Source organism: Ranitomeya imitator, chromosome 8, assembly GCF_032444005.1.
Source record: "Ranitomeya imitator isolate aRanImi1 chromosome 8, aRanImi1.pri, whole genome shotgun sequence".
Lineage (NCBI taxonomy): Eukaryota > Metazoa > Chordata > Amphibia > Anura > Dendrobatidae > Ranitomeya > Ranitomeya imitator.
In genome coordinates, this window is record NC_091289.1 from 176,841,841 (window position 1) to 176,866,865 (window position 25,025).

The 25,025-nt window shown below is 40.8% G+C and overlaps 1 protein-coding gene across 1 annotated transcript in view; it reads left to right on the top strand.

Annotated features, from left to right (window-relative positions):
• Window positions 1–25,025, top strand: part of TRABD2B (TraB domain containing 2B) — a 298,954-nt gene that overhangs the window by 259,203 nt on the left and 14,726 nt on the right. The window contains exon 6 of the mRNA XM_069737959.1: window positions 5,118–5,357. Coding sequence (XP_069594060.1) covers window positions 5,118–5,357 — 240 coding nt within the window. The remainder of the gene's footprint in view (window positions 1–5,117; window positions 5,358–25,025) is intronic.

A 25,025-nucleotide genomic window follows, 5' to 3' on the forward strand; every position in this document is an offset into this window, starting at 1 on the left:
AAAAACGGACACCTGAATGAGCCCTAAGACTGAAGTTTGTATTTTATCAAATGTTTGATATCCAAAGTTGTTAAAGAGTCCATAATACGTGCCAGGCATAAGACCGATAAAATCACGACCTCTCGGTTCAGTTTTCCAGACAGCCTGTCCATTTACATAAATACCCATAGCTAAAGTTTTCAAACTCCAGCACTAAGCTGTCACGACGGTACATTTTTGCAAATTGATGTAATTCATAAAGTAAGTTTTACTGTCTTGCCCTGGTCTTACTCTGCCGGTAATGTAAATATGCGCTTCACTCATCTCGGTTCTCAAACTATTTATGTATGTGTGAAGAGGGAGCTGTCTAAGCCGAGCATTACGTTTATGTGAACATTGTCTACCAACCATGACTGGGTGGTAATAGTTACCATCTAAATTCCTCTACTGTGCGAGCTGCATCCTCTGCTTTCTCCAATCGAAATTCCATCGGCTGCACCACTACCGGTTATTTCATACCGTTGTTTACCGCACGCCGTTTAAAGAGTCTTTGTTTCCTTGATTTGATTGGAATCTGTCTTGCAGATTTTTAACATCTGCTCAGCTCTGAATTTAGAAAGTGTTTTTGTCAAAATGTTTATTTCATAATTTTCCAAACACAACAGAAAAAAAAAATATTACTGTACGGGAAGTTTTCAAGGGGAGTAAGAAGTTTATATAAAGACACAAATATGGAAATTTTGAATTTGCAATCTCGCTATAAACAATGACGCATAAACTAACAAATGTTACATTTCTTATATTTTACGTTCCCACATTCTAAAACACCGAGAACAAGAAATAAATTAAAGTATTAGGGGATGTGCACGCAGAGTTTTTTTGGAGGAGTCTTTTGGAGCAGATCTGGTCCAAAATACACTTTAAAAAATGACTCAAAAATGCTTGAAAGATTCTTTCAATTCACTTCTATCGTAAAACGTCTTGTTGTTCGTAGGTTCAGTCTTTTGAGAGTATTTCTTCTGTTTCAGGTTTTGAAAAAAAAATGCCTGGTGGGAAAAAAAAGTGTGCGTCACTTCTTTGGAGCATCTCCTGATTAAAAATGCTCCAAACTAGGCAAAGTCCAATCAAAAGGTTAGAAAAAAATTAATTTCTGGGGAAAAACATCTCCAAACATGCTTGAAAAAATTTCCAAAATCACTTGCAACCAAATCATACAAAAACAGCCCCAAAATGATCATTTTCCTGAATTGGATTCCACTCGAAATCTTGTTGGCTTTGACTGCCTCAAAAAAAATCCTCTCTGTGTGCATATACCCTACGTTGGTCTTTGCCAAGACTGCTGGAACCTGGACCCAAAACACCTTTTAAGGGGGCTGTCAACCTATTTTTTACGTTTGAAAGCAGACCACCATGGCTTACTCACTGGCCGAGGCCTTACAATTACTCTTCCATTGGTCCTTGGGTCTGTCGCAGGTCTCCTTGCTTCCACGTAACTGGTTTGGCCAATTTGTGGCCCCAACATTTACCAACTTTTTCCTGCTGTTGCCAGAGATTGACTGTGACTGTCACAAGTTTATCTATCCAGAGGAGGGTTTGGCCAATCTGTGGCCACAACATTGACCAACTTGTTCCTGCTGTTGCCAGTGATTGACTGTGACTGTCACAAGTTTATCTATCCAGAAGAGGGTTTGGCCAATCTGTGGCCACAACATTGACCAACTTGTTACTGCTGTTGCCAGAATTGACTGTGACTGTCATAAGTTTATGTATCCTTGATTTCTCATCCGGAGGGTTGAGGCAACTAACCACTGCCACCAGTGATTGGAAAATAAAGCGAGAAGACCAACAGAGACCCTAAGCACATGTGTGAAAAACTGAGGATCACTAGGTGCCATGTTTTTTTTACTTCCAGGTCATCTTCATATTCAGATTTTGCTAGTTATTTTTAAGTAATTTTTAATGCTGATGTGTTTTTTTGATGCGGCTTAGATTTTTTTTTATCTATACATATTTTTGCAGCCTGTTGACTTCAAAATCAGATTCCACAAGAAATCCTTGTTGTAAAAAAAACTTACTGTTTCAACAGCAATGTGAATTTCCAAGTGAAATTCATACAAAGCATATTCAAGGAATAACTGAAGCTTTCAATGTGGATTTTGGAGCAGATTTTATAGCGGATCCACTTTGATTTGTATTTTGATGAAGATTCTGCACCAAAATCCAAATTTGAAAAAATACTTCAAATAAGCTTTCAGTTGGTTTCAAACGGAAAATACATACATTAAATCAAATGAATAAATAGGATCAGAATAAAAACCTAAATGCATAGAAAAATTGAAAAACATCTGAAAAACTGAATTTTTAAGTTTTTCAAAAGTCCACATAAAAAAATTCCACTTACACATTCCGTAGCTCAATGGTTAAAGGGACACTGTCACCTAAATTTGGAGGGAACAATCTTCAGCCATGGAGGCGGGGTTTTTGGGTGTTTGATTCACCCTTTCCTTACCCGCTGGCTGCATGCTGGCTACAATATTGGATTGAAGTTCATTCTCTGTCCTCCATAGTACACGACTGCGCAAGGCAAGATTGCCTGGTGCAGGCATGTACTATGGAGGACAGAGAATGAACTTCAATCCAATATTGTAGCCAGCATGCAGCCAGCCGGTAAGGAAAGGGTAAATCAAATACCCAAAAACCCCGCCTCCATGGCTGAAGATTGTTCCCTCCAAATTCAGGTGACAGTGTCCCTTTAAGTTTTAATGTCCTGAATCATTTTCATGGGTTATGTGCATATTTGAATATTATTGACAATACAAAGTTAAATATTGTTGAAATCAAATATTTTATTTATTTATGGACTTTCGATTGATCTATAATTTTTTTTTTCTTGTTTATCCATTTTAAATCAAAATGAGTAAGTCTATGACCAGCTTAAACCCCGGGTGTTAATACCTCAATCTCAAAATTTGAGAAAAGTGGAATTACGTAATTCAGAACCACAGCAGGTTCACATTAGATGTTGAATTAAAGGTGCACCGAATATAATCTAGGAACTATGAGATTTTATTAATCATTTTTGGAATTTTTTTTTGTTGTAAGTAGCAAAAACGTCTGACTTCTGTCATGTGAATTTGCGATGAAGTGTTTCAGTCTAGACGTATGTCATAATAACGACTTATATTTTCATTTTTAGTCTTAGTAATGTGCATTAAACCGCTCGCGATGATGTGTTATTGTACTGACATCACTTGCTGCGTAAGAACAAGCAATACATTATAGACGAGCTTTTGATCTTTCGTCTGGTAGACTGCTGCGTGTACGAAAAAGCTGATGTAGCACATCTAATATTGCACATGGTTTACCTGCAAAAGCAACTTAGGCAAGTACTTGAAGTCCTGTCCTATGGAGTCATCTCAAAGTTACCCGAAAAGAAAATGTATATTTCTTCTGCTCACCTCATATGAAATTCCCTCCTAGTTATTGGATCCATAAGTGGTGCAAGGACATAGGAACACGGATACACACACAAATATTTCCACCGAAAAAGGAGGGTAATCCAGCACTCAAATTATCGCAAAAAAACAGAGATATTTTATTAAGTCCATTTTAAAACATTTTGATTTCGAAACCATCATTTGCCATGAGTAAGAAAGTCCACATAAACGTGTTTTCGATTTCGAAACCATCATGTACCATGAGTCCGAATTTCTCAAAATTTGAACCTGGCATGTTCAGGTGGACTGCGGAAAAGAAGAGCCTTGGGATTCCAAATTGTTTTTTTATTAATATCAACTTAAATTCCAATTTAATCTGGAATTGCTTGCCTGAGGAGGTGGTGATGGCGAACTCAGTCGAGGGGTTCAAGAGAGGCCTGGATGTCTTCCTGGAGCAGAACAATATTGTATCATACAATTATTAGGTTCTGTAGAAGGACGTAGATCTGGGTATTTATTATGATGGAATATAGGCTGAACTGGATGGACAAATGTCTTTTTTCGGCCTTACTAACTATGTTACTATGTTACTATGCTAACTCATTTCTAGACCTTTCTCAAGGTGTAAAAACCAAGCTACCATCACTTTCACTTATCCTTTATCAGACGGTATTGCCCAATTTTGAGGGCTCTGCTGTCCCTCTCCAGAGCTTCTCATGAGTGACAACTGGTCAAACATGATGGCTTGAAACGCGTAGGAGATTGACATTTTTGTTATTTTTACCAGAATGTCCTCTTTTGCTTTGTGTGTAGTTTTAGGACTTAAATATCACTGGGGGTTTTTTTTCTCGCTAATTTGGATGTTTGATTGCCGGAATATCCTCCTTTTCCTACAGAACTAGTAGAAGCAAACTGAGAATACAATGTAGGAGAACGTGGTCAAATTCTTCGCTGCTGAATCATGTAGTCACATTAGGGACTACATGATTCAGCAGCGCAGAATTTGATCGTGTTCTCCCACATTGTATTCTCAACGGCCGGACCCTCCTGGATCCGTGGATCTGCAGCAGCGATTCTTTCCAATGCTTTGTCTTAAGCTACGTCTGGTCAGTGCTTTTACCTTGCATTGACTGTTAATCTCGGATAAAACCCTGTTGCGCTATTTTCCTCCAACAGTTTTTTAAGAAGCAAACTGAAAATTTCTCGGTGTCCATTAAGACCTTTAAAAAATACATACAAAGCACAGGACATCCTGTGGGGGAGAAGGGGAATGAAGATGTAGTTGCTTGCTCCTATATCATAGCTGAAAAAGTACACATTTTCAATAAAGCTTGGAAAGAGAAAAAGTACTGGACAGTTCCAGAAACCAGTTGGGACAGAAAAAATATGCAAGTTCTACACATTTCTGGCTAAACGTCATTGAATATGCTGATATAATGAGCAAACCTATACTTTACAAAGAAGATGGTGCAGAATCCATTATTACTTGTGTACTGCATTTTAGGGAATTGCGTTGGCTTGAAATACCCGATACAGACTACAGACAAGAGTGGCACTACTTCTAAAAAAAATCCTAATACATACTAGGTACAAGAAATCAGTATGGATATTGTCTTGTTCTTCGCTAAATTCCTACTAATGTTAATAACATTGTTTTTATGAAAAATGTGATATACTTAAATATTTATTTCTATTTTTTAGCCCCAATCCGGCTGAGGAGCAGACAACAGATTTCCCTTCATTGAGGTATTTTGACCACATGCCATCCACATCATCTTTTCCCGAGGAAGACGATGAGGAAATGCTGCCACCGCATCTCCTTCTACCAGACAGTATTAGTCAACTGGAAGAATTTGGGAAACAGAACAATTGGCACAGGAAACACCACAGGAACCAACGCAGGCGTCAGTTTAATGACCTCTGGGTCAGGTTGGATGACAGGTTTGTAACTCTTCTGCAATCCATTAATAGGGGAAGTCAACAGAGTTTTGACATCCCGATTTCATTCTTCATCAATCTGTATATCTCCTGAGAGTTCTCATGTTTTAGCAAATGTTCTCATATTCAGGGTAGGAGCCTTCGGGTTTTTTTTTACGGCGTAGATGAAAATGTTTCATTGCATGAATAAGGATTAGTAGAATGGGAAGAACCTTGAGGGAGCGGTGGTGGGTGTTCTGGTAGGAGACCACCTAAGAAGGCACATGATACTTGGGAATGTGTGGATGATGCTTGGGTTGGTGAGCAAAAATGTGTTGTCAGATTCCACTGGATGCCAGGAAAATGTTTTTAATAGAAGTCTACAAAGTTAAGGACCATTGATGGAGAAGCATAATCTATTTGATGTAAGATGAGGAAGTTGGTTGGATTAGGTTGGATTTGTTTAGGAATTGTTAAAATTATTCATAAAGTGGATTTTTTTGCCAGATTTTACAATACAGATGGTATACTTTCTTGAGTACAAAAATTGGCTCTGAGACTTGATGTAGCTGGTGTACTTACTTTGAAAATCAATGCCATAGATGTTGTATAATCCTACTATAAAAATGATCCTTTTTATGAGTCCATCTGAAGAGTGAGAAAGCTCATGAGGTTGTCTGACAGCTGCGGCCATGTTAAGTTTCAGCAGCAGCAGGGAGGAGGGACACTGAAGAGCAGTTAATCAGCTAGGTGGGTGTAAATTACGCAGCACTGAGTATGGATACTGAAGAGGTGTCAATCATCAATTTTGAACAGCTAACATGTGTTGCTAACAGCCGTGGGAGGAATCGTGATCCTCCCGCTGCTGTTAACCCGCATTTAACATGCGCTTCTGACAAGCATGCCGGAAATCTGCCCATCGTGTGATCGCAGGTCACCGATAGGTTGGCATGACAACCAGAGGTCTTCTGCAGACCTCTATGGTTGTCACTGCTGAATTGCTATGAGCGCCACCTGGTGGTCGGCGCTCATAGCAAGTGAGTAATTCTGCTACATACAGGCAATCTGATCATCACCTGTATGTGGCAGAGCCGATCGGGTTATGGCAGCTTCTAGTCTTCCATGGAGACTATTGAAGCATGCCAAAAGTGAAAAAAAGTGTTTTTTTTATATAAAAAAATATTAAATATATAAAAGTTCAAATCACCCCCTTTTTGCCCTATTCAAAATAAGACAATTAAAAAAATCAAACATACACATATTTGGTATTGCCGCGCTCAGAATCGCCCGATCTATCAATAAAAAAAAGGATTAACCTAATCGCTAAACGGTGTAGTGATAAAAAAAAAAGTAAAAACGCCAGAATTACGTTTTTTGGTCGCTGCGACATTGCATTAAAATGCAATAACGGGTGGTCAAAAGATCTTATCTGGTCCAAAATGGAATCATTAAAAACATCAGCTCGGCGCGAAAAAAATAAGCCTTCACCCAACCCGTGATCACTATGTGACCTGGAGAATCGTAATAGCAGGTCAGTTTTAGCATTTAGTGTACATAGCAGAAGAAAGTCAAACAAAAAAAACAACTGTGAGATTGCAATTTTTTGCAATTTCACCACACTTGGAATTTGTTTCTCGTTTTCCGAAACACGATATGTTAAAACCAATGGGTCGTTCAAAAGTACAACTTGTCACGCAAAAAACAAGCCCTCGCATGGTCATATTGACAGAAAAATAATAAAGTTTTGGCTTTGGGAAAAAGGGAAGCAAAACACGAAAACGAAAATGCAAAAACGAAAATACCTCTGAAGGGGTTAAGGGAGGACATATCTGTAGCTCCAGCTCGGGTTGGCTTCATGAGCAGTGCCATCTTGGTAAACAAGAAAAGGAAGTAGAAGTGAATCCGTTCGCGGGTCCTCCAGGTCTCATATTGATCATTGTCATCCAAGCCCCCATCCTCTATTTTCTTCCACAGTTTACATTATACTTCTAGTGACCTTTACATTTTTTTTTACTGCGAAGGAATATTTCAGTTCTGGAGACTTTCTTCGATAGATGTCATGAGTCCTTTGAGTAGAACTTGGGTAGACTGTCTTCTTAACCTCGCTTCACCAAATTTATTCCACCACCTTTACTATACAGCCGTCTCCGAGTCCTAGGTCCTGACTTCTTGACTGCTGAGATACCTGCTGCCTCTGTTATGTCATTTAATCGCACCGTGTTTCTTACTTCATTGCAAATATCTAAATGTTGCCGTTACGACTAAACATTTAATTTCCTCCGACTGCCTCTGAAAGGTAAATTTCCCCGTATGAATCAGATCTGTTTCCATAACAGAGAGATGGAATGCGATACCTTTTCATTAACGTAGGAAAATAATTTCCTCCTGAAAGCCAGACGGCACGACTCTAACCGGGAGTTTGCGGTGAGCTCATGCCTCGCCATATGGCCGATTTGACGCTTTATATTTTCACTATCATTATTTTTTTTAATTCCAGCTGAGATACTTTTTCTCTATACATCCTTACACGAAAAAAGTATTACGACCGATTCGTGATTTTACATGTATCTGATCCAAGCAAAACGTAGTTGACATTGACAGGAAAAAGTATTTGCCCCCTTCCTGTCTATCGTTTAGGTTCATGGAGAGCAATAAATATCTTAACTGTCCGTTTTGCTGATTTCTAGTGAGACCTTTTAAAGCTTCTTATAGTATTTTGCTTCAAACCTATTATTAACCCCTTCATGACCGTGTCACTGTCTCTGGAACTGAGCCCCCGCATCTATTCCCGCAATTGATGGCTGATTTAATAAGCCTTCAAGTGCCTCTAACAGCTGCGGTTTGACCCAAGATCCACCCGTAGCTGTTAACAAGTGCCGCTGTCAATCACAAGTCACATTCCGCTGTCGATCACAAGTCCCGCCCAACGGCGCACCGTCACATGATCGCAAGGCACCAATGGGTTGTCATGGCAGCCAGGGGCCTGTCATTGCGATGCTCCTGTGAATGTTGGTTCGTGATCGGCCTTCATAGGAGATGATGATTTTCGGCTACACAAAGTAGGTCTTAAGCCCTGCTATGTATAGTACAAGCGATCAGGTGATCACTGCTTCAAGACTCTTAAGAGGACTATTGAATAAAGTAAAAAATGAAAAAAATGTTTGTATGATGATGGGAAGTGGCTCTGGCTGAGGTCTCTGGGGTGGGGCGGGGTGGGTGGGCTCTGGGTCGGGGGGAAAAAGTTATCTGTAAATGTTTAATGAAACATTGCCATGAGAAATATTCTGATTGTTTATTCTTTGCGGATAATAAAAATCTATCTGATAAAAAAAAAAATAAAACAATGAAAAAAAACACATATTTGGTATCGCTGAGTTCAGAAATATAAATATAAAATGAATTATTCTAATTGGTAAAGTGTAACAAGAAAAAAAATCAAAACGTCATTAAAATAAAATAAAATAACAGGCAATCACAATATTGTATCTACCCAAAAATGCTATCAATAAAAACGTCAGTTCAAGCAGGAAGAAATAAGTCATCACCCAGCCCCAGATCACGAAAAATGAGAACATTATTGGTCTCGGAAAATGGCAACAAACGCAAACAAATTTTTTCATACAAATTTCTAAATTTATTTCACCATATAGAAAATAAAAAAACTACACATGTTTAGTATCTACGTACTTGTACTAACCTGGAGAATAATATTACGAGATCAGTTTTACCATATATTGCACATGATAAACAAAAAAAACAATTGTGGAATTGTACTTTTTTTTTACACTTTCAGCGCACTTGGAAATTTATTTCCCGTTTTCCAGTACACTATATGGTAAAATCAATGATGTCATTCAAAAATATACTTCATCACGCAAAAAACAAGCCCTCATACAATATATTGATGGAAAAATTGAAACATTAAAAAAAAAAAGAAAAACAGAAAAATGTCCAGGGGTGAAGATTTTCATTTTTTGCCTCCCTACATTTCAGCAGCTATAACACATTTTTTTTATTCGTGGATGTGACTGTACAATATTTTGTTTTACTACTTTTTAGCACTCTTTACTGTGTAATTTACATCATTTTTTGAGGTGTAGATATATAAAAAAGAATTCTGTATTATTTTGGTGCTTGTTTTTTCTTTTTATGCCATTCATGTTTCACCTGTTTTGTTCAGGTTCTTATGGTTGTGTAGGCTTTTAGTTTATTTGTACTCACAGCAGCTGCTGTCCATAGCAAGGCGCGGGAGCGCCGCTTATATCCACAACTCTGCAGGCTACAACATATCTTTCGGGCCAGCACCCTTGAGGACTCATAATCTATACTTCAGCTATAGCCGTAATCTTGGCACTGAGGGATATCTACCCTTTCCGCTTCACTCCACTTCTTCTTGTGGATAAGCGATTCAATGAATAAGGCTCTGGTTGAGCCGAAACGTTTGCTTTATATATCGCTTCCAGCACTATATTTCTGTTTTGCTCCCCTATCCAAATTTATTTTGTGACTAATAAATATTTAAGCGTAAATCACACGTTGTCATTAGAGTGTGCGGTGTACACATATTTATTAGTATCCAGGGTCTTCTGATCCATTACACCAGCACCTCGCAGATTCTGACTGAGTGCACGCCATCATTATATCTGTCCGTCATTACTAGCCAGACCCTGGCACTAGTATTATGTTAAGGCTAGCGGAACGCACCAAATAATTAAATAGATATAACAAGGTGCGTTCACAGCCCGGGGTCCACCGTGCAGAGATGGAACCTGCTGCTAAGTAATGACGGACTATATGGCGGTACAATGAGGATACATACATGGGTTAACTTCACCCTGTATGAAGAAAGCGATCCCTGTTAAGTCACAGGGTCGTGGTACCGCACAGAGAGCGCAAGCAAGGAATCACAGAACTCTATCCCAGGACACAGGATTAGAGTTAGTGTAGACCTCTTGCGATCGACACCACAATTGGGGTATCAGATGTAACTAATATGCACAGAAGTGCATGCTGTGCCACACTAGCGGATGCCACTAACCAGACTTGGGTAAGGTAAGTGCTCTAGTAGCACACGGCGCTGCACTGGCGGTCACAGCAGTTAGACGCTGTTTCGTGTGTTAAAGCTGTGAGTTCAGCCGGGCACTGGATTGCAGCCATACACCTTACGCGAACAGTCATACACAAGGGATGGGTTTTTTAAGGAACGACTTGCACTCATTAACACACACGATAACAATTGCATACTAGCGCATGGCCGTGCAGCCATGCAAACCTTTTATAGCTGCAGCAAGTACTAGATCTTCCGAGAAGGACCAATGGGAGTCTGCCACAGAAGAACACCTTTAGGACCTTCCTAGAGGACCAATGGGATTGGCTGCAGTATCTAAGCATGTGACCCCCGACCTCCAATGAGAGGTCATCCCGTGGGCATGCTCAGAAAGGGAAAATCTGGACTTAGTCCCAGAAAGACCTGCTCGCTGCTGAACATTGCTGGCTACAAGAACAGAGCCTGGAAGGGCAGTAGTAACCAGTCCAGTATTAGCCTGAGCTAGACGCTGGGACCGACGTCTCCGCTGAGCAGACTCTGCTGCGGCTGGAGAAGAATGGGAGACCGCAGCGGAGATGGCTCGAGATTCCCCCTGTGCAGAGGCAGGAACTCGACACCTAACAGTAGTTTTTCTAATAAATTTGATGCTCTATGTACAGACAAAACCAGTATCATTCATATGACAAACTACCTAGCTCATTATGATATATAGAGGCATAGGGAAATTTGTGAAAAAGGGTAATATAATATTTGCATGTTGCTGAACCTTAGGCCCCTAGAATTAATATTACTAATGGGCTGTACCCCATTCTGACACTGTATATACTCTACTTCCATCTGCTAATACTATATTCAAGAGAGGCCTGGATGTCTTCCTGGAGCAGAACAATATTGTATCATACAATTATTAGGTTCTGTAGAAGGACGTAGATCTGGGTATTTATTATGATGGAATATAGGCTGAACTGGATGGACAAATGTCTTTTTTCGGCCTTACTAACTATGTTACTATGTTACTATGTTATATGCTCTGTGTCTTTATGATATAGGCTGAAGGAGAGCAACACCTTGCCCCCCAGTCATTGACTGAGTTCCTTTTAATCTTCCCTCAGTAGTTGACCATGAACATAGACTTAACGGCCCGGATCAGAACTTTCTCTTAGAGCTAGAGCTGTTACTTACAGTTCCTTCCTATGGAAGACGTGTTTAAGGAGCCATATTGCAATGATGCAAAAAGATGCCAATGTAGACAGAGGATCTGCACCATCAAACGTCAGTGAATGGTTGAAGGGTCATCAATTTACGTGCCCAAGATCATATCCATATGTGGTACATTCATTAAATTTGCAAGTCTTTGAAGGGCAGTTCACAGAATGTGACAACGAAATGAGTGGTGGCACACATGCGTAATAGTCACCACTCAATTCCAACAAGCCATTGTGGAGCCAAGTTCTCAGGATCAATGGGGTTGAGAAATTTATGAATATTGCTTTACTGCTTACTCCTGCTGGTTGCATTGATGGTGCGGTCCAAGATTAGAAAAACATGGCTGTCTTCTATAAGTCGTGTCTGGTTTTGCATCTCCAATGAAGTGAATGGTGCACACAATTGACCTTGTTTTTGGAAGACGTCAGTCATGATTTTCCAATCCTGGTCAACCCCTTTAATCATATGGCTTCCATGAAGTATTACACTCATAGACGCACCTATGCTTTAGTCTCTACTATGGGATAAATTTAAAAATAAAAAAGAAATTATGAATTTTAATGTAAAGCAATGAGTACTGTGTCTTCTGTCATGTCAGTAGCTTTCGACAGATCAGACGTTTGCTCTCTCCATATTCAATGAGTTATACAACTAGGATACATCTGTCAAATTAAACAATCTTTCGTCATTTTATGTAACAAATTCTGACCATTTGACTCCTTTTCTTCTGGTAACAAAACTGCCTCTCATCATATCAGCTATTTATCAGATGAGAACAGGGTAATCGTTTCCATTTGGTAAAAGTGCTTTCAGCTGAAGTTGTTTTTTTGAAGTCCAACATTTTCCTTTTTTCTATTTTTACAGTGGAAAATATTTGAGAAACAGCTTCCGTCATCATCAATTTCTGCATTTTTTTCTGATTTGCCCCCACTTTGCATGGCATCTGATCTCATTGAGAGTCCAGTCGGCCCACGTGTTTGTGTTAGATATCAAATGGGAAAAAAATATAAGCACATGTGGGCCAAGCAAAGCACCAAGAACATACAGTGCAAGAGGTGAAATCACAAATGGTACAAAAGAACATTTTAAAAAGTCCAAAAACAACTTAACGATCATGACAGGCACAATGTTGTCTTGTATGGAAGTAAGAAGTCCCTTGAAGATCTTCCCGCTCACCCTTTCCCCTACAAAGAATATATACAGATGTGCCTTTCTTTACCTTTCCTCTTGACTCAACATATCTCAAGAAGAGTGCTATGAGATGACTGCTGTAATTGTTTTCACAATACTCTGACAGGGCATATTTATGCTATATGTTTCGATTAAAGTTGGGCAAACTGGCTGAAGTCAAATCAAATTTTCGTCAAATTTTACAAAAATTCAAACTCCCCTGAATCCAAATTTTTTGTGATTAGGTTTGCGCGATTACAGAAAAGTTGGGCCTGGCTACCATTTTGCTGGACAATATATGGCCTTAAGGACTAGAGTTGAGTGAACTTGTTCGGGTTCCCTCTTATTCGGCAAGCGCTATAGCTTGCAGAATAAGAGGGAACCAGAACAAATTCACTCAACTCTATTAAGGAGCTTAAAAAAATCGACTTTTTCATTTCCCGCTGTGCAGTCACTTTGTTCTGGTGGTCTTATTTGGTCCAGTATGGTCTTCTCTGTATGATGTCTTACTCCATCATTATATGTGTCGTAACTTCATGATGATACAGGGCAAAGTCAGCATTAAAGGGGCTAAAAGCTGCAGGAATGCACTGTTTTTGACAGAAGAAGAGATCTCATTAAGCTAAGTTCACACTGCGTTAGCAGCAGCCCGTTCAGCACATACGCTAATGGGCTGCTGTAACGCAAGTGCCGGCGTTTGCATCGCGCTAGCGCAGATAGAGCATCTGCTAGCTCTATCTGCGCTAGCAGTGACGGACCTGGAAACGCTGCAGCCTGCGTCTCAGGGTCCGTCACTCAATGACGGCACAACCCTAGCGCACGCCCATTGTTGCGATGCGTCCGACATTGCTTTCAATCACGGCGTTAACGGACCACCATAACGCAATGTGAACCTAGCCTTATTAGACTTAAGAAGACCACCAAATTAAAGCGGGGCTGCAAGGTGATGGCAGAGAGAGCATAATATTTCTTGGCCTAAGGATTGGTGTAGATTGGTGTAGATGAGCGTATTTTCGGTCTGAATGTGAAAACACTGGATCACACTCAGACTAAAGATGATCTAGGCGCTGTGTACTTGTCAGAATTTTTTCTTGGACCAGCATGGTCCATGGAAAAAAATTCAGCATGCCGAAGTTTGAATTAATGTTCGGCTTACTTAAATCAATAAGTCCATGGTATCTGAGTGCAGTCCAATATCCACGGACTGCAACAATGGAGAAGATGGAGACATTTTTTTCTCCATCTTCTCCACATTGGAGAGTGTTTGATCAGAGTGTGATTTGCATAATCAACCCTCTGGTTCTTTTTGAGGAGAGAATATATACTCATCTGCACCTGCCCTAATTCAAGCAAATTTGCTGAATTTGAATTTTGGTAGATTTGCTCATCCATATTGTCTATAAGGAAACAGCCAGCGGTTTTTGTATGCACTGTGACCTGTCGAGGGTTTTGCTAACATGACGCGCTATCGTATTGAATATACAAGCAGCGGAAAGTTTTTTCTATAGAAATTGATTTGCACTACAGATTTTAAAATACACGGCATGCAAATTTGGTTGCAAATCTTTACCACGTATTTCATTTTCTTTCAATGTGAATTTCCCTGCAACTCTGTAGCAAAATCCGCACGTGCATTTTTTTTTTTTTGCAAATTTGCAACCTTTTTTTTCTTTGGCGTGAACACCCCCTCCAAGAATCATTTTTTGCTCCTAAAAAAGAACCACATAAATATGCAATATTTCTAAGTTCACCTATTAAAAAATATCAAGAACGTATGCTCCATGTCAATAGCACTTTCAAATAATGTAAACTCCAAAATCTCCCATGGGGGTGATCACAGGAAGAAACCTTCTCTCCTTAAAACAGAAGACACATAGCGTTTCCATGTGCAGCTCGTGTTCTCAGGTTGTGCCATGGCAGCTGTGTGTTGACAAGTCTGGGTAGCCCTCTCTTCTCCTGTCTGGTGTAACATAAATAAGGTCTGTCTAGTCCTATCCTCCAGATGTTCATCACCCCAATGCTGTCCTTAGGTAACCCATTTTCCACATGGCGACACTACCATATGCTCATATATCATGGTCATCCAAAATTGTCCAAAGTAAACGGGCTTTGCGTCATCCATCTCTTAGACAAGAACTGCTTTGTAATGGGTGAAAAACAGTTTACAACATTTTTTCAACCTCTGTTCCAAAAACTGAATAAACACAAAATGTGACCGTACCCACGTTGTTGCAAATTCAGAAAATTGACGTCAACATCACATTGTGGTGGCAACAACCGAACCCAGTCTCGGACTGAAATCGCGCTTCCATAACATACTCATGCTGCAATTTTCTACCCAATTGAGGATCCTCTATTGACCCAAAGTAGCTACCCCGTGTATGCCAATGCCGTCATTCGTTTCGGTCAGAAGACCAGTGGAATTGTGGTGCCAACACTTACCATAAAATATGAATGCATGAATATTGCCTTAAATATCTAGTGACCACGGCACTTTTTAGGGCTTGGGATATCTTAGGCACTATGTGATTATATGGGGGCATTTGTCAGTTCTTTAGGTTCATGTGTTAGAAGTAGAAAAAATGGAGAAGCCTAAGGAACTAACCAACTTTGCCAAGAGCGAAGTCTTCATGTCTGGACATGTACTCAGTTATTCAGAAGAAAGCAGCAATCTTCCTTAGAAATACAGTGTTAACTGAGGTGCAAAACAATGTCATGTCCAGGTCCAAAATCCATAAATAAAGAGAAGATCTGCACCGAGTTTGAAGAAAGGAGAAAAGGTGATGCATCAAATACCTGGGTGAACAAACTTCATTTTTGTTTTGCGTCACATTTGGAGAGATGTCTGTGAACTGGTGATATGGTCATAGGCAGGTGTCTAACTACAATAGGTGAAGGGGTTGCAATGGCACTCTGGCCCTGGAGTTTAACCCCTTAACATCCAATGACAGATCTATCCGTCATTGGATTCCTCCCCCTGTTTGGTGTGAGATCCGGTGATGAGCCCACACCTTTTCCGCCACATGACAGCTGATCTGATCAGCTGTCGTGTGCCCCTAACATCTGCGGGTGGAATCGCGATCTACTCGCGGCTATTAACATGTTAAACGCCGCTGTCAAACTCTAACAGCGTCATTTAACACACGCTTTAGGCAATCGTGCCGGAAATCCACCCATCGGTGACCCCGTCACGCGATCGCAGGTCACCGATGGGTTGGCATGACAACCAGAGGTCTCCTGCAGACCTCTATGGTTGTCACTGACGGATTGCTATGAACGCCACCCGGTGCTAACATCTTGGTCCCTGTTAACACAAAACACCTCCAGAATTATAGATCAGTCTATGCCTCGATGGGCCAAAGCTGTGTACAAACTCGACAATATTGTGACTGGTCAGCGTCTGCCAACAGAAGATGCTAATGTAAAGCAGTAATTTATATGTCTTAAAATAGTTTATTATCTCCTTCATATCATCATTTTTTAAAAGTTGAGCTGAGATCAACTAACAAAATCAAAATAAGGACACCCCAATCTCCTGAATACTATTCCTGACCTGTGCTGATGCCCAATACTGCCAACCTGTCATCATCCTATAATTATAAGATTGGCTATGTTGTCTTATATAGTCCTCATAGATAAATCAAAAGGAGGTCATATCAGGCGGTTTAATGCTATCCCCAACCTGCACATCCACAGTTTAATGTCCTATTCTGCCAATTCCCATACGTTCAAAGACAGAAGAGGGTACCCTGTTCCAAAATACCTACTGGTGATCTGAGTTTGTGGTGGTCTTATGCAATTATATCCCAATTTACTTTGGGCTAGCATTTTACTGTAGAGACCAGACAGGAGACCAAATGGATTCATGGCTTGCATCCTAGTTAGTAAAAAAGTTCCTTAAAGTGAATCTGTCACCAGTTTTTTGCTACTCCATCTGAGATCAGTATGATATAGAGAAAGAGACCCTGATTCCGGCGATGTATCACTTACTGGACTACTTGCTGCAGTTTTTATACAATCACAGTTTTATCTGCTGCAGTTCTCTGACTATCGAGCTTTGCATGACCCCACCCACACCACTGATAGGTGGCTTTCAGTGTACACTGTGCATAGGTAAAGATCTGCCAATCAGTGATGTGGGCGGGGTCAAACAGAGCTCATGAGTATGGAGGACTACATGGCAGCAGGTTCACTACTCTTCTAGTGACAAACTCCTGCTCTGATTTTATCAAAACTACAGCAAGCAACCCAGTGAGTGACACATCGTTGGAATCAGTGTCTTTGTCTCTACAATATACTGTTCTCAGATTAGGGGGCAAAAACCTGCTGACAGATTCCCTTTAAAGGAAGATAATGCAGTTTGTATCAAATATTTAGTTTTTTATCAGATACTTTGCCTTTAACACATTTTTTTTCTTACTTTCCATGCAGTATTTAGAAGCTGTGCTTATTTTCGCTTTTTGGTGCTTGCATAATGGAATAGTTCCTCATTTGATCTGGATACTGTTGATAGAAAACCTTGCAAAGGCTCAGCACAGTCTCGTTGTAAATCCATCGCTCTAGGATGTTTGAGGAATGTCGAGCGTTTGTTATAGAGAAGACACTTTGCTCGTAATCTTGTTTTGAATCCGACCCAAGACCACCCAAATGATTTGTCTTGGCGAATCAGCTTTGCTTTTAGCTATGTAATATGAATTGCCTTTGTTTGGCATATAACAATGTCCAGGGTTCTCGTTAGTATGACATCTTTCACATCCCGGAGGACGAGTATAAACATAATAGCACATCTTATCCAGGACGGAGAGACATCTTTAAGTGATTACACTCGGACTTGGGTGTGATCAAGAATTTGTTGTAATAAAAACAATAATTTATCAATATGTAGTTAAGTCCATTTGACACATTAAAAAGACCATTTAATAAGATTTGTCTAAATGGCATTTTAGGTGTTGAACCTTGGTGTAAATTGTATTTAAACTATTATTTCATTGTTATAAGTATAGTGTCACGGGGCTACCGCGACAGAGAGGTTCCAGAGAACCGCAGCGCTCTGGGCCTTGTTCACACACAGTGAACAGAAGCTCTTCTCCTGTATTCTGACCTGGCTGCTTTGTGCCAGCAGTGCAGGAGTTAACCTTGTTGCTGAGAGCTGGGTCTCTCAGCTGAAGGTGATTTTGTAATCTCATCCTCTATATAGACCCAGCCTTGACTATAGCTATTGTCAGTGATCAGTTCTGCTGCCTGGCTTGGAGGTTGAAGGAGTGTGGTATTAGGAGCTTGGAGGTTTATTTCCAGAGATTGGTGTCTGCTGTTTTGTTTGCATGTTAAACCAGTTTTCCTTCCTAGTTTTTTCCTTCTCTTCCCTTCTCTGTGTTTCCTCTGTGGTTGTGTGAGCATTTGGTGAGTTTGAGACTTTTAGTTACCTTGTCTGTACACCCTGTTAATTGTTGTATTTATACACTGGTGCAGTCCACCTCCCTTGGGGGGAGAGGGGGCCACTGATAGGGTCTGCACAGGAGACAGGGATACGCTGGCGGCTCAGGCCTCCTAACCATCATAGGTACCCCTGACATAGGGGAAAGCCAGGGCCCCATTATAGTGGCAGGGACAGGTGCGGGTCCCAGTAAGCCATCCTGCCCCTTTATCGCCGTTAACGGCGTGACATGTAGGTTCTCCTCTGATATTTATGCTATTTTTCGCTTTCAGCTTTGCAAATCAGCTCTCCACTAGAAGAAAAAAACATTTACGGTATATTAGCAAATTTGGACACCAATCTATTGAGAGAGTTTTTTGACAATTCTTGACCATCATCAGTACTGAGAAGGTTCATGTTACTGAGAAGGAGCAAGAAACCTGAAATGAGGCCTACAGGAGTGTCTGGTGTGGCTAATGTGGGCATTCTTCTTTTGGAGGAGAACTCATTTCCATATTTTTCTCATGGAAGTATTGTCCGTAAGTAAGGCACCTTCTAGTAATGTCATTGTGCTTTCAGCACAGAGTCTCGGGGGGCTTCAGGCGTAACTTGGCTGAAAGGTGGAGTAGAGACCTAATGGCTCCCTTCTCCACCATTGTATTCAACTATGTCTTAAAAGGAGTCCATCAGCACAGAATGACTATGGAAGGTGCTCCATGGCGTGGCCAAACATTTCAGTGCACCTTCCCAACTATTTGTTTTTTTCCTTCTCCACCCTTCTATTGTTCTATAAAGCCAGAGCTGTTAATCAAACAAGAGGGTTGTGGAGAAAGTGGGAAAACAAATAGATGGAAAGGTGCACCTAAATGTTTGGCAACACCAAGGGAGCACTGAGCACCTGTATGTGGTTTTACCTACTTTAACTAGTAGGATCTCTTCGGTGAAAGCCAGTACCTCGTTGTTGTCAACGTAATCAGTTATTTAATCTGTTTACATGGCTAAAATCTAGAGTTGATGAAGAAGATTCTCCAAACCCTAATCTAGCCAAGTTGGTAGTCCATGGTCGATGGACAAGAGCTCTGCGAACCTCTTCCTACCTTCTGAGATTACAGATATCTCTTTTGATTAGAAGGCCTGATAGTTGTCTTGCATGTGTCATGGCGCAGCAATGTCATTAGCTGGGTCTACTATTTAGAAGAACCAGTGGGATCCAAGGTTTGTTGGTGGAGGTTCCCAAGGCTCTGGTCTGATGGCCACAGTGTGCCAATGTGGACACTGAACCAGGGTTCTGCAAATCTTTTTGCTCAACCCTACTAAGATCTGCAGAAAATATGGACTAACTAACTTTACAAATTATATTATGATGTTGAGTACGGAGGAGGGGTTGACAACATGTTGTCAACCACACCCCTAAAAGAACAGGTTACTTTTGTACTGCATTTTGGGAGATGTAGTTTATCCAATATTGGGACACAGTACCTGGTTGTAAAGACTACACTCCAACAATTATCATGCTATGCGCCATACAGACTCTGAACAAGAGCCATATACTTAAGGGGGTTGTCCCATATCAAGATTTATTAACAGTCCACAGGATAAGTTAATAGTGAAGCAGTGGTCATACGTGATCACCCCTCCCATAGACAGTGAATAGAGTCCTTGCGAGTGTGCAACAGCACTCTCATAGACCCGTTAAAGGGAAGCTGTCAACCCCAAAATCGAAGGTGAGCTAAGCCCACCGGCATCTACAGGGGCTTATCTACAGCATTCTGTAAAGCTGTAGATAAGCCCCCGATGTATCCTGAAAGATGAGAAAAATATATTATACTCACCCAAGAAGAGGACGTCATCGCAAGAAGATGGGAGGCCCCGAACCGGACCGCGATGCCCATCGGATCGGACCACCCGCCCAGGTGAGTATAATCTAAAGGTACCTTCACACTGAACGATATCGCTAGCGATCCGTGACGTTGCAGCGTCCTGGATAGCGATATCGTTGTGTTTGACACGCAGCAGCGATCTGGATCCTGCTGTGACATCGATGGTCGGAGCAGAAAGGCCAGAACTTTATTTCGTCGCTGGATCACCCGCTGACATCGCTGAATCGGCGTGTGTGACGCCAATTCAGCGATGTCTTCACTGGTAACAAGGGTAAACATCGGGTTACTAAGCGCAGGGCCATGCTTATTAACCCGATGTTTACCCTGGTTACCAGTGTAAATGTAAAAAAAAAAAAAACACTACATACTTACATTCCGGTGTCTGTCGCGTCCCCCGGCGTTCTGCTTCCCTGCACTCCTCCTGCATCCTGTGTCAGCGCCGGCCGGCCGTAAAGCAGAGCACAGCGGTGACATCACCGCTCTGCTTTACTGCCGGCGCTTACACAGTGCAGGGAAGCAGAACGCCGGGGGACGCGACAGACACCGGAATGTAAGTATGTAGTCTTTGTTTTTTTTACATTTACACTGGTAACCAGGGTAAACATTGGGTTACTAAGCGCGGCCCTGCGCTTAGTAACCCGATGTTTACCCTGGTTACCCGGGGACTTCGGCATCGTTGGTCGCTGGAGAGCTGTCTGTGTGACAGCTCTCCAGCGACCACACAGCGACGCTGCAGCGATCGGCAACGTTGTCTAGATCGCTGCAGCGTCGCTAAATGTGACGGTACCTTTAGCTCATCTTCGATTTTGGGGGTGACAGGTTCCCTTCAACGTGAACGGAGCAGTGCTCTGGTCACACATTTGCAGTTTGTTAACACTACTTTGACTTTTCCACTTTGATTCTTCCATGATAACAGGTTCCTCCATATGGAAAGTTAATTTGCAGTGAGATGAGAGTCTCGGGCACGAAGATTTAAGTGCAGACGTTAAGTTGATTTACATATTATAAGGTGCGAGAAACCATTTTTATTATGTCTTTATTAGAAGCAACGCAACCTTAAATCTTTTTTTTTTTCCTCTGGAAAAACCAAGCTGGAGCAGTCTGCCAGGAATCGTATGCTAAGCTTAGAACGGGCAGTAAATTTGACCTCAATCAGGCAGGCACACAAAATCAACAGAGATTAAAATAGGAATTTGCATGTGAATGCAGAGCTGAAAAATGCGCAGTGCTGTGACGTTTCCAATTTTCAGTGCTAAATTCTCGGCCCTGACTCCTTCAATGTCGTCCTCTGCCATTGTAGAGCCATTGGGCATGCCGCAGATGGATTTAGCACAACTTACTACTAAGATTATCGATGAATCAATTCTCCTATTGTAGGTCATGCACTGTTCTTCTTTGCCTTTCCTTCTGGCTCAAACATTTCTCAAGAAGATTGGTGTAAGATGACCAACTTTGAAAAATAAAACATGATATTGCGACACTCTGTCGGGAGATGTTTGTGCTATACGTGTCTATATGAGGCCACCTAGTGGCTGTAATGTGAGGTGCAGCCTGTTGATGTACTATATATTGAAATTATAGTCCTTAAAGGAAACCTCTCGTTAAATAACTGGCAGATATGAGGTTAATCTGCAGGTTGCTGTACAGCTCCAGCACTTAGAGCCACACTGCAAAAAGGAAATTAACTTTATTCCCCCTGGCAAAATTCAGCTGCCAGTTATAGGGGTGACACCGGTAGGATTTCAGTCGCACCTCCGGCACTGACTGACAGCCTACTTTGTGGTTTTGTCCTGATGAAGAAGTGTGATGACTTAGAAACCCAATGATATTTAATCACATCACTAACAATCCTGTCTCCTGGCATCTTCCTTTGGATCTTCAGCAGCAGCGCAGAGCACCCTCTTTTCCTACTTGGGTCTTTACTGGTCACTGATAGGGGCGGAGTCACACAGATTAGACTGACTGACCTGCACATGAGACCTAGTCGTCTAGTGATAATCTCCTGCTAATAAAACACTGATTGTATTGAAACTACAGCACACAGCCTAATAAGTGACACATACCTGGAATCAGGGTCTTTGCACCTATACATTGTTCTTCTCAAATTAAATAGCAAAAGCCTGCTGACAGATTCACTTTACTCTTCATTTTCAAGATTTTTAAGGAATGTTTACCATGAAAATAAAAAGGAAGTATCCAGAGGGGGGATTGGCGAAGCTTTTCCCTGAGTTCTAAGGGTAGACAATAAACCACTCTGCCATTCTCAGATATGGGGCTAAGGCAGGAAGTGGAATTTTTGCCTTCCGAAGAAGGAAAGCCCAGTTACAAAATGAAGGGCCATAAAGGTTTTTCTGCTACTTTTCATTTTTCCATTTGAAACCACAGATCAGGTAATGAATAGACTGAGTATTTGTGTGCATGCGAGTTACAGAGACGCACATAGTTCGCTTCTAGGACCAGAACCCCACACTTGGTTTGGCACATCTAGTATTTAAAGAAATGCTATGCAACACTACCAGAACGTCCGGGTCTGTAACTGCTGATCGGTGTTTTCTTTCATCCCGAGGTATACATAACCCTCTCACGAGCCTGGAGATTTTTGTATTAATATTTTATAGAATATATTCAATTGCCATTCCCATGGCATTGCCATTATATTTTCCTGGACTGCTGTCAGATATTGACCACAAAGAAGGTTGAGTTAGCCATCGGGAATAGTTAATAGTCCATTTGGATTTTTGGATAGCGTATGTATTCCTATTACTATTTCCAAATGCTAGTTAAAATGAGGACGTATGAATTGTGCTGGCCATTGCTTTCAGCCCTCTCGATGCTTTAAACTTTAATAGATAGGTGTGGAACAGAATTCTTTTAGAATGGTGGCTGTAACTTATCCATAAAAAGTCCAATTGTCTGACATTGACGCTTTTGGGTAAAAGAAGGTCTGAAAACGGTCTGTCGAGTTTTGTATTTGCACCGCCATGCAGAGTAAATGCGTAAAGTCGCAAATTGCTTTGTAAAAACAAGAAATTTTGCAGTTTAATTTTACTAAAATTCCTGGATTTTTTTTTTAATTTTTCCAAGGCAAACAGTAGATAGATGCGGCACTCACCAGCTGGGTCTATAGTATAGTAAACTCACGTTATTTTATGCATACAGATATAGATGAGAGGAAATGAGAAGCAGAAAGACTACGGACGTTTCACGCAGTCTGCGCTTTTTCAAAGCATCGTGACACCATTATATCACTTTGTCTTTTTGGATCTTCTGACTTTTGTAGGGATTCACTCTCCAAGGTAGGCCCTTTGGTGCAAGTCACACGGGCAATGCGGTTTCATCCAAACAGATAGATTTTTATTGCTTTCATAAAAAACTCCCAAGGGATTCAAAAGCGGCCTTTTCTGGGCACAAAGTAATCACAGCAAATAAACGGTTCATTTAGCAGGCACATATACAGTACAATATGTCAGTGTGGGCTCACCTGAACAGATTATAGCTCTTTCCTACCATGTCTCGCTAGTTTCTTCAGTATGAGCTCTAGCAACTTACAGAGCCAAACAGAAGTATTCAACTCTGTGTACAGTTCCACATGGTTCTCTGCAGCTCTAACACACAGACTGCTCAGCTTACCCAGCTGACCCGTGCAGTCTCCATTCAGAGAAAGAGATTCCGGCACATCTCTCAGCTATAACTCACAATTTGGCTGGTCACTCACCAGCAGCACACTGCACTTTACTTCCATAAGCAGACTCACACCTAGTGAGCACAGGCTTTGGTTCTTAGTCAAAGGAACTCAGGTGCATCTAATCAAGACCTGCAGTGCCAGGATTTGACCCTAACCTACCTGGCTTTGCTACACTTCTTTGTGCCAAATTTCTTATAGTGTTCTTAAAATTAGATTCCTTGGTGAATCCTACTGCATATTGAACTGATAAGGTCAGCAGTAGAGGTACAGAACAAGCGGTGAGTAGCTATGGCGGTCCATCACATGGTATGATACCAGAGAATGCAGCTGTAGAATCTTAATTTCTAGTGAATTGATACTTTCCTATAAGCATGAAACCAAGTCACTTACTTTTTGAGGATATTTCCTTTAAATGTTCAATTCTCAAATTATACTGTAATAGAATTTAACTTAGTAGTCCTTTGAATTGACCTTTGAGTCCAGCATTCGAATCTGTCTGAGAAGTTACAAACCAGCAGAAATTACCCTTTCATTCAGGGAACCATACAAGTTACTTAGAGAGGCATTAGTAAGTTGTGGACCACCCTGTTTGTAAAAGTTATTTTTCCAGAAAATGTGAGTAAATTGATGGTTTGGCGAGAAAATTTAAACATAAGACGTTGGGCGGCAAAAATATAAATGGAAGGTAACTGATACCTAGCCCAAAAGCCAATACAGTCTAAATCCGGCCATGATAGACTTTCTGGTAAAGAGCGAGACGTGCCCTGTTAAGTTTTATATACATTACTCCACTAATAACCTTTAATTGGCTCCTTGTAAATTTAGTGCAAGAACAATGGACCATACAAATGTACTATTCACAGGTCGGTAAGTGCAATAATTCATTAAAGAGAAAACTTTCCCCATTCATAAGTGTTTATTTCCTCATCATCTCCAAACTAATGTTCGGTAAAATTTATGGATCTGACTTATTAGGAAAAAACTCAAATTTCCAGTAGAAAATTAATAGGTAACTTATGATGGAAAGTTGGGAAAAAAATATATTATCAATTTTAAATTGAATTGAATTAAAAGCAAAAAGAAATAGAATAATGAATCCAATGACTAGATGAGAATGAGAAGTCGAAAGACATGGAGAAGAGGACAGTAGAGTTGAGAGAATTTTTCAAAATTTGGTTCCGATTACGATCGGCGGCGAATATTTCATTATTAACAAAAAAGAAAAAAAAAAAAAAAGAGCATGAACCGCACATCCCAAAATCATACGTTGATCTAAAGCCGCTAGGCAAAA